General features: G+C 43.0%; 1 protein-coding gene across 1 annotated transcript; it reads left to right on the plus strand.

Annotated features, from left to right (window-relative positions):
• The first annotated feature begins 1,431 nt into the window (after positions 1-1,431).
• LOC135628303 (sulfate transporter 3.1-like) lies at positions 1,432-5,697 on the plus strand. The gene is made up of 12 exons (XM_065134910.1): positions 1,432-1,881; positions 1,959-2,166; positions 2,760-2,931; positions 3,173-3,238; positions 3,792-3,905; positions 3,992-4,108; positions 4,203-4,329; positions 4,410-4,696; positions 4,776-4,966; positions 5,050-5,129; positions 5,198-5,274; positions 5,360-5,697. The coding sequence occupies exons 1-12, from the start codon at positions 1,551-1,553 to the stop codon at positions 5,546-5,548; spliced, it is 1,959 nt and encodes a 652-aa protein (XP_064990982.1). The 5' UTR covers positions 1,432-1,550; the 3' UTR covers positions 5,549-5,697.
• Positions 5,698-10,587: the final 4,890 nt, after the last annotated feature.

Genomic DNA, 10,587 nt, shown 5'->3' on the forward strand with positions numbered 1-10,587 from the left:
CCAGGAATTGTTGGGCTTCATGATTAGTGGTCAAAACACTTCTTTGACCGAAGGAGATAGAGCGAGATGAGAAGGTGGTGGCACCCGGGCATTAGGGTTTGGACAAGTTGGACCATCGACTTTGCTTGTCTTCTCCCAATTCCGATACATGAGTCAGCTAAGAAATTGATGTTGTTGTTGTCCAACAAATCAGTACAGTTTGTGAGTTGCCATTTTTGTTCTCTTTCCCACATACAAATCCCCAGATTATCATAAAAATTCAATTATTTATAGTTGGCTATGAATTTTTTCCATCATTTAACTATGAACTAAATCAATGCTAATATAACTTGTCTCAGTGTAGGATATTTCACTTCCTAATTAATGTTCATAATGAACATGGAAGACTTTCTGTCTTCTTCTAACACTGTTGTGTTTTAATTCTACAACGCATGGTGTGGGGGTAAGATCTGTCACTTGTCCTTGGAAGTAATTAACCTGTCGCCACTACGTGTGTTTGACTCAAAAGTTCTTTAGATTTGATATCAAGAATTTTGAGAGTCAAATCTTTTGAATGATTTGGTTGTTTGAATTGAGTTTCATTACACCACACATGGATGATTATAGAATATAAGAAAGAAGAAGAAGTGGAAAATTAGGAAACACCTTCCCATCCCAATAACTCTAATTCACCTCATACTATCTCAATTAAAGGACACTTAAAAAAAAGATTATATTCGAGATTAAGAGCATCAATAAAGACAACAAAAGCAAATTGGTGATGATAAATCCTCCTTTACTTGCGTGATAAATATAATAGAAAATAGGAATTTTAGCTATCACTTCTTATCAAAATTTTACACAAGTATTGGCACTTCATGTAGGGAGTCCCACACCTGTTGAGAGCAAGCTATGTTGACATGGATATTGACAGCAGCTCTTCTCCTCATTTGTCCTTATTAATAAATAGCCAACCATTTTCTAGCTCACCTCGTCCTCTCATTTTTTTTTTCATACAAGATAAAAGCCTGAGAACATTAAATAATAATAATGATAATAATAAAGTTTTAGGTTTTTAATATACATATATGACTGTAACAAAGCTTTCCGCGTTACGTAACAGTAAGAGCATTAACGCCATGAATGTAAGTAGATTGCATCCGGAAGTTTCATTGTGTTTTCCATATGCCACGTGGCACGATATGGAGGGAATTGCAGCTACGCTTTTCTGACATCGATGTGGGAACCGACGGTGTTGATCCGACCTTCCTCATTCACTCGACTCGCACGTGGGGCTCAGCTACTAGTGCCACCTGGACCCTGCCGACACTGCTCTGCACTGTAGTGCTTTGCCAGGTTTCCCCTGGATGTCCCGTGGGACCCGCAGGGTACTGCACACCAACGCGGTGGCCGGGAACGCCACCGCCTCGTGCCTATATAAACGCACCCTCACCGTATACCCTCCCCTGCGCTGAGCTCTCTCTTCCCCTGCCGCAGCCTTCTTCTACCCTTCTCCTCCTCTCTCTTTCGTCCTGTTCTACTAGGTTTAAGCTACTAGTATTTTGGTACTCATGGGGAATGCGGACTGTGTGCTTCCCGGGACGGAGTTCGGCCACCGCGTGCCGGTGCCGCCGTCACGGCCATTCCTCGACACCTTCAGGGCCAACCTGAAGGAGACTTTCTTCCCCGACGACCCCCTCCGGCAGTTCAGGAACGAAAGCGGCCCGCGACGAGTGATCCTGGGGTTGAAATACTTCCTGCCCATCCTCGACTGGGCCCCCAGCTACAGCCTCAGCCTCTTCAAGTCCGATCTCATCGCAGGGGCCACCATTGCCAGCCTCGCCATCCCGCAGGGCATCAGCTACGCCAAACTCGCCAATCTACCGCCGATTATTGGGCTATGTGAGTGCCATCGCTTGTTCCCGCAAGATACGCGCCGCCTATGGCTCGGTGAACGAAGTGAGTACATGTTCCTGCAGATTCAAGCTTCGTGCCGCCGTTGGTGTACGCCATGATGGGGAGCTCGCGGGATCTCGCGGTGGGGACGGTGGCCGTGGCGTCGCTTTTGATCGGGTCGATGTTGGCGGACGAAGTCTCGCCGACGCAGGAGCCAGCATTGTATCTGCACTTGGCCTTCACAGCGACCTTCTTCGCTGGGCTCTTTCAAGCGGCCTTGGGGCTGTTGAGGTAGGTTTACTGATGTCCAATGCTTACTGAGACTTGGAAGGTGGTAGCAAAGAAGAGATTTGGTGAAGCAGGTTGAAGCTTTCGGAGGAGGAAGCGGGTTACTTCTGTGGGACGTAAGGAAGTAGGTTTGGCTGCCGGAGTGAGCAGACAAGGACAGTAAGGCACGTGGCCCCACGTTCTTCTTATTGCCTACAGAGTGACTTGTTATCTTGGGTTGGCCTGTCACTGGAGTAGGCTTTAGATAAGCATGCTAGCTTCTAGAAATATATTTTTCTAGAAGACGAATGCTTTAGCATTCTTCGGCACATTCTGTGTTTATATATATATATATGTATATATATATATATGTATATATGTATATATGTATATATGTATATATATATATATATGTATATGTATATATATATTTATATGTATATATATATATGTATATGTATATATATATATATATACATATATATATACATGTATATATATATATACATGTATATATACATATATATATATATATATATATATATATATATTTTTTTTTTTTTCTTCTTTGTGGAAGACGAGTATTAGGTTAATCTATAGATCTTCTAAATGTGCAGGCTTGGCTTCATAGTGGACTTCTTGTCACATGCAACCATAGTGGGATTCATGGCAGGAGCTGCCACAGTGGTGTGCCTGCAGCAGCTAAAAGGGATGCTGGGCCTGGAACACTTCACCACTGCCACTGACCTGGTCTCTGTCCTCAAGTCAGTTTTCACACAAGTTCCCCAGGTTCACTCCCTTCCCAGACCGTGATAGTTCAGTTTACTTCCTCTTACATGATTCCAAAGAGCACAAGATTGGGTTACTGAATGCCTCTGCATTCATTCCGGTCGTTAAAACACAAAGAAGCTGTCATCATCTTGTGATAATTCTTGTTGATTCTGATGGAACCTCAGTGTTCCTGATGGGTTCCACCTTTGGACTCTCTCTAATAATTGTTGGTGGTCGTGGCTTCTTCTTGTTCCTGCAGTGGAGATGGGAAAGTGCTGTTCTCGGATGTTGCTTCCTCTTCTTCCTTCTCCTGACTCGCTTCTTTGTAAGTAAACACTCCTACATGACTCTGTTAAGCATGTGAAATAGGAACTTATATATCCACCAACATGCATCTTTGTCAAGCAAATAGATCTAGTAATCATCGAAACCTTTCTTGTCTAAGTGGCTGCAAATTCCCGGAGGACAACTCACGGATGACATCCATTTCCATTGATGGCTTTGCAAATTATTGCACCAGCTGTCATCATCAGGAAATCCAGAGAAGAACCTTGTCTCTTTGTTCTTGTCCACTGCCTTCCCGGTCTACACCAGTTCTTAGCTAAACTTGCACGCAACTGGAGGATTCGGACTGCAGTTTGACTTGGCTCCTTCCGATCCTTCCCTTTTTGTTGCTTGAGCAAGTTAATAATCTAAACTTTCTTTTGCTGAGAATGCATGGCTTTGTCCGATGCGTTTCTTGTCCTTTGACTCTGTGCCCAGTTTCATTGGTCGGTGTACCAAATGGAGTTAATCTGGGCCAAGTTTTACAAGATTCCATTGAGTCGAGGTAATCAGCATGTAATCTGAATCAAAATCTCTATTTGATCATTGAGCAGAGTAAAAGGCGGCCCAGGTTCTTCTGGGTCTCTGCAGCTGCACCTTTGACTTCTGTGATACTGGGAACCCTGCTGGTGTTCCTCACTCATGCAGAAAACCATGGAGTCCAAGTGGTGAGCCCTCTTTCTCCAATCTCAGCCATCCATCTGGTCTATACTGTAGCACTTTCTTCAATCGTACGATGGCACTTAATCTGCAGATCGGATACCTGAAGAAGGGCCTAAATCCGCCGTCCGCGACTAGCTTAATCTTCACGGCGCCGTATCTCACCGTGGCGCTGAAGACCGGCGTCGTCACCGGCATCGTCGCCCTCGCCGTAAGCCTTCTTCTTCTCGCAGATAGATAATTAGACATAACTGCCTGTCGAGTTCAGACACTTGATCTGTGCTGGTCATTGCTTGGGATCACAGGAAGGCATTGCGGTAGGGAGGAGCTTCGCCATGTTCAAGAACTACCACATCGATGGCAACAAGGAGATGATAGCTTTCGGAACGATGAACATTGTTGGATCCTTGACATCATGCTATCTCACAACTGGTACGTTTTGTTCCCTCGAGGTCGATGTGGTTATCGAGCTCGTCTCAGCTAGCTGAAGCTGATTCTGGTGCATCTGGCAGGGCCGTTCTCGAGGTCAGCGGTGAACTACAACGCCGGGTGCAAGACGGCGATGTCGAACGTGGTGATGGCGGCGGCGGTGATGATCACGCTGCTGTTCCTGACGCCGCTGTTCCACTACACCCCCCTGGTCGTCCTCTCTGCCATCATCATGGCCGCCATGCTCGGCCTGGTCGACTACGAGGCGGCGATCCATCTGTGGCACGTCGACAAGGTCGACTTCTGCGTCTGCCTCGCGGCTTTCCTCGGCGTCGTCTTCGGCAGCGTCGAGATCGGACTCGTCATCGCAGTACGATATACATCTTCATGACGCCAACTTGCATGCGATCGATAGCAAGTAGCTCCAACCATTGTTTACTTGGTTGCAGGTGTCCATCTCCATACTGAGAGTCCTACTGTTCGTCTCAAGGCCGAGGACGACCGTGCTCGGCAAGGTTCCAAACTCCTCGGCCTACCGGCGGGTTGACCAGTATCCGGTGGCACAGACTGTTCCCGGCGTCCTCATCCTCCGCATCGACTCTCCCATCTACTTCACCAACGCCAGCTACTTGAGAGAGAGGTCAGTACACCAAACAAGCCTCGCTACGTTGTTCTGCTGAAGGTAAAGAAGAAGATGCTGAAGTGCTGATGTTTGCTTGTCAGGATATCGAGGTGGATCGAAGAGGAGAATGACAGCTCTAAGGGAGAGACCAGCTTACAGTATCTGATACTGGACATGGGTGGTAAGCTTCAATCCTGTTTCTTATTCTTCTGCTGTCAACAATCTCGATATGACTGCGTCTTCTTGCAGCTGTTGGCAGCATCGACACCAGCGGAATCAGCATGCTGGACGAGGTCAAGAAGATCATCACCAGGAGAAGCATCAAGGTAGGAAGCTTCTGCGGATCCTCACTGTTGCTGCATCATCGAGGTAGGAAGCTTCTGCTAATCTGATGGTTTTCATGGTGACCAGCTTGTGTTGGCGAACCCCGGGAGTGAGGTGATGAAGAAGATGAACTCGTCGAAGATCCTTGAAACCATAGGCCATGAGTGGGTGTTCCTCACCGTAGCCGACGCCGTTGCTGCATGCAACTTCATGCTGCATACGTGCAAGCCAGGGGCCACAGCCAATGACAATGGAGCTTGCGAAGCCGTGGTTTAAGCAGTAAGAACAGCTGCAGATCGTAGCAAGATAGAGATAGTGTGCAGGATAAAGATTGGCATGCGAGAATGTGAGAATGTCATCATGCTACTATTAATATATTTTTTTCCCGATCTCCCCAAGGAAGAACCATTGTAGTGTCCTGTTCCATAGGAGCGATGGCAAATCTGGCATCGACTCTTTTGCGTGATCATTGGAGTATATATATAATATAACAACATGCATGCCTCTTCACACAAATCCCTGCTGACTTCAACAAGAGCAATTAAGTTATGCAATTGCAGAATTGGCATTGACAGAAGAAGGACAAAGAAACAGAAGAAAAAGAGCAAGTGGGATCAGTTCATAATGTACCTGATATTTCCAAGTATTCCGTCATGAAAACACCACCTATTCTTCCCCAATAAGAAGTGAAGCCAAGCAGTAGAAGACCACGGGAAACAGAAGCTGGCAACTCATTCTATAACCAGAATCAAGATTTCAAGACACTGAAGGACCACATAAAAGTGATGCAACACTAACATGTTAATGTCTCTGCACTTGTCACCAAGCTTATGCCAAACAGCAACCTCTTGCTGAAATTATGCTCTCAGAGCAATGGTTTCAGCATCAATGGCAAACCCATCTTGTCCCAAGTCCAGCAACTCCAATATAAGATAAAAAGCTAATCATTATGTAACAAAGACCTCAGAATTATCAACATTGCATGACTGAGAGATGCATCTGGAGACTGCTCGGCCCCATCTATAAAAGAATTCCACTCAACAAAAAGCTTCTCACTCTGTAATTGATCTAAGATACTTCTGCTAACTTTATTGAAAACAATCACAAATAAAGAATAGTCTCATGCAAACAACAAACATAAAGGTGATACTCCCCCCTTAAAGGTGATATTATCAACATTGTATGACTGAGAGATGCATCTGGAGACTGTGCGGCCCCACCTAGACAAGATTTCCACTCAACGAAAACCTTCTTTGTCTGTAATTGATCTAAGATACTTGTGCTAATTTTATTAAAAAAATCACAAATGAGGAATAATTTTATGGAGATAATAGAGGTGGTATTCCCTTCTTGGAGCTGGTAGATAAGGAAAAATCTTCTATTTGACATGTATGAAGAACCTGTGGCCATTGTGTCTTTATGTACAAGTTAAGCTCGCATTGACATGTCAGACAAGATTTAATAGACCATTTAGGAACTCGGATGCATTAGAATTTCTGGTCGATTATGGATGACAGGAGGTTTTAAATAAAAACTTCAATCCATTTAAATATGATGTGCTAATATGGCTTTCTTAGGAGCAGCATGTACTCCATCAAAGCATGGGGATACTGACATCTCAGTTCATCTCAGTCATGGCCAATCATGGAGATTAAAACCACTAATGCTGCATAGATTTGGCAATTATTGTTACTTCAACAAAAAGGATTAAACTATGTAGAACAAAAGTAATGGTATGACTACTCCTTGTGTCAACAATCAAGACTTTTGATGAGATCAACCAGGATAAGTATGAAAAAGAAGTTGCCAATGGTCCTAATTGCCATATGTAAAATGGATTTGCAAAATATTGCCATACCATGATAGTTTTTGTTAGAATCGGTGTGAAATAAACGCAATGAAATATCCACAATAAAGCTTCATTCTCTTCCGTAAAAAAATTATTATGGGAAGGTGTTGCTAGTTGTCCGTATTAAATAAATATTTTTAGCCAATATAAATCAAGTAGGAAGTAAATAGAAAAAAAAACTGCAGGGTTTTCTAAATTAGAATAAATTAGACAGTGATACTGCAGAGTATTGATAAAGTGATAGAATAAATAGTGAAATTACAAAGGTAAAAAGAAAGCACATATTAATTAGTGACATATAATGTCTATTTATACATAGTAAAAGAGAAGATTTTTCTTAACTGAGTAGTGAGATTTTCGTTGAGGAAATCTCTCATCTACTATGCTGTTGAGAAAATCTCTTTGTTATCATGCCCCTGCAAGATCGAGCTCCTGTCAAGGATACCGATCTTGGACCGATGTAACAAATATAGTTTGCAGGCTAGAGACTTCGTGAGTGAGTTTGCTAGTTGATCAGCCGTATGAACATGAGAGACACGAAGTTGACGTTTGACAACTTGATCTCGCATGAAATGAAAGTCGATGGCAATGTGTTTCATGCGTGAGTGGAACACTGGATTGATGCATAGTTAGGTAGCTCCAACATTGTCATAATATATTGTAGGAGTAAAGGTAGAGCCTACTTTGAGTTCCTTAAGGAGATTTGTAACCTAATTGAGTTTAGCAGCAGTAGCGGTAGCGATGACACGATATTCAGCTTCAGTTGTAGACTGGGCGACTATCTTTTGCTTTTTTCTTAGAACTCTAACTGATTGTATTAGACCCAAGAAAGATGACATACCCTGAGGTGGAGGTGCGATTATCAAAGTTTCCCGCCCAACTAGCATCAACAAAGGCATGGATATGAAGTGGAGTGTGTTTGCGAAGAAGGAGACCATTATTGAGGGGCCCTTTAAGATACCGTAAAATTCATTTAACCACATACTAATGCATAACAGAAGGCTGGTGCATGTATTGAGATAGTTTATTGACTGCAAATGAGATATCTAGACGGGTAAGAGCCAAGTACTATAAGGAGCCAAGTACTTGGTGGTATTGAGTTAAGTATGTAGGAGTGCTGTCATCATATATTTTGAGTGATGCACTAGTAGAGAGAGGAGTTACAACATCTTTTGCATCCTACATATTTGTCTTTGATAATAAGCCTTGAATATATTTTCTTTGTGATAAGAGGAGACATGAGGATGTAAATATTGCTTCCATTCTCAAAAAGTAGCTTAGAGGTCCTAAATCTTTGAGGGAGAATCCATCAGCCAATTACTTTAAAAATGTCTGAATCTTTGAGGCGAAGGTGGAGCAGGACGAAGTGACTGCCCCGATCACCGATCAGAGGCAGCGGGAGAGAACTGCAAAGATTGTTCGGTAACAACAGAAAGAGATGGTAGGCCTACACCAAGACAAGGTCCTCTCTAGGACCAAGACGTGACCCAGTAGGAGCGTGTCCATAGGAAGATCAAAACGCTACCATAGGATGCCACCGGAAGTAGTGAGGACGATGTTGCCGGAGGCGAGGACAACGGTGGTGGAGGCATTGGCAGGGCCCACGCCGGAAGCAGTGAGAATGACATTGTCAAAGTGAGAGAGCCAGGGGCTGGTCGATGGTGCCTAGTGGGAGGGTAGCCCTTTCCTACTCAAGCCCCCTCACCATGCTCAAATGCTAGATCGGCTCTAATACCAAATATCACGACCCGAGCCTGATGGGCTAACTAGCCTATCAACTTCGTTTGGTCTAAACCACAGACCAAAATGTTTAAGCTGAAGTTGATAGTAGTACACTCATCAGACCCTTATAAGTCAATCTTAATCCTATCCATTTTCGATGTGGCACTAATCAGGGTGTTACAGTTTCTTTTCCAACTGCATATCTAGGCTCCTCAGATCAATTTTATAAGTAATATACCGTTGCCACCAAAGCTCCTAGACGCCTATAGTTTAGAAAGTGACAACCCTCCGCCGCTTTAGAAGAAGCTCAAACTAAACTATTTTCCTCTCCTTCTGTGCCCATGATGCCACATCAAACCAACTCCAAGAAGCTCAAGGAAAGCTAATTAGGTACACTTCTACTAGGCTATAAAATCTTAATAGTATCCCCCATTAGAATCGATATTGATATAGAAGAAACCCTAAAACCCCTTCCTTACCATCGGTCTCCTAAAATAGATGCTTTATAAGAACAGCCTGCAAAAGACCAACACCAGTCAATCCAGAACTAAATTTCTACATCAAAACAATGCAAACCAAACAAATAACAGATGCAATTACCAGAATTTAGCAAAGAAAGACCTCAAGATGCCAACTTTCAAGTGCAAAACAGCAAATCACCGACCGCAGACCAAATTGGAGATGGAAAATTGATTCAAGCAGAAAAAAAAAAAGTAAATTTTTTTTGACAAGTAGGATAAGAGGAAGGTGTGGAGTCTACTTTGCTAAAGCCACGTGTTATAACTCTTATAGATTCTAAGCTTCGGGTTGATCTCTTTAGGGGATCGACTTTCTTGGAACTTTATAGGGGTTCCTTCCTCCAAATTGCTACTCAAAGGTTACATAAAAAATTCATCTATTACTTATTAAAAAAGAATGAACACATGACTATTTATAAGGTTTCTAAATCCTAATTCCTAATAGGACTCATACTTAAGACTCCTATTCCTTTATAATTCCTAATGCTTCTCTAAGAATAATTCCTAATAGGACTCCTACTCAAGACTCCTATTCCTTTACAACTCCTAATGCTTCTCTAAGAAATAACCTCCTAACTCTAGCCGGCTTCTTCACCTCTTTAATAGGGGTCAGCTAGGTAGGTTAATATGAATACCCATCTCAATTAGGACTCCCCTAGCTAGAGTCCTAACAGACCCGCTCTCTTCAAATTAGCCTTGTCTTTTAGACTGACGATTCATGAATTCTTGAAAGTTGATCTTCAAGTCGTCATAGTTCTCCCAAGTGACACCTTATGCTAGTAAGTTCACCCACTGTATTAACACTTTAATAGTGGGTCATCTTTGTTGAGTCATGATCCGTCGATCAATAATGGCACTCGATTGGGTTTGGAGTTCTCCTTGGGTAGTCATATTTGGTGGATGGCTTTGGATTGTCTCTAAGCACTTGTTCACTACTTCCGTCTAGTCGTCGGTTTATGGGAGATACATCATACTTCTTTTCAATTAGTGCCCTGCATCTGGAATAACTTTTTGGAAGGTGGTAGCCTTTCGATGAAGTCCATGGAGATGTCAGTCCACACTGAGTTCGGTATGAGTAGTGGTTGTAGCTTCCCTAGACTTGCCATTGTTTCACCCTTGTACTATTGACATACATCATATTATACCACATATTCAGCAATAATTTTTTTCATCCCTCTCCAATAAAAAATTTACTTCACTCTTTTGTAAGTTCTCAGGAATCCGGA

The sequence above is a fragment of the Musa acuminata genome, chromosome BXJ3-1, assembly GCF_036884655.1.
Source record: "Musa acuminata AAA Group cultivar baxijiao chromosome BXJ3-1, Cavendish_Baxijiao_AAA, whole genome shotgun sequence".
In the NCBI taxonomy this organism is placed as follows: Eukaryota; Viridiplantae; Streptophyta; class Magnoliopsida; order Zingiberales; family Musaceae; genus Musa; species Musa acuminata.

Excerpts from the sequence above, each read along its gene's own strand:
- LOC135628303 (XM_065134910.1), top strand. The coding sequence starts at position 1,551 with ATGGGGAATGCGGACTGTGTGCTTCCCGGGACGGAGTTCGGCCACCGC. Across the intron at positions 2,167-2,759 it reads GCGGCCTTGGGGCTGTTGAG|GCTTGGCTTCATAGTGGACT; the intron begins GTAGGTTTACTG and ends CTAAATGTGCAG. Across the intron at positions 3,239-3,791 it reads TTCTCCTGACTCGCTTCTTT|AGTAAAAGGCGGCCCAGGTT; the intron begins GTAAGTAAACAC and ends ATCATTGAGCAG.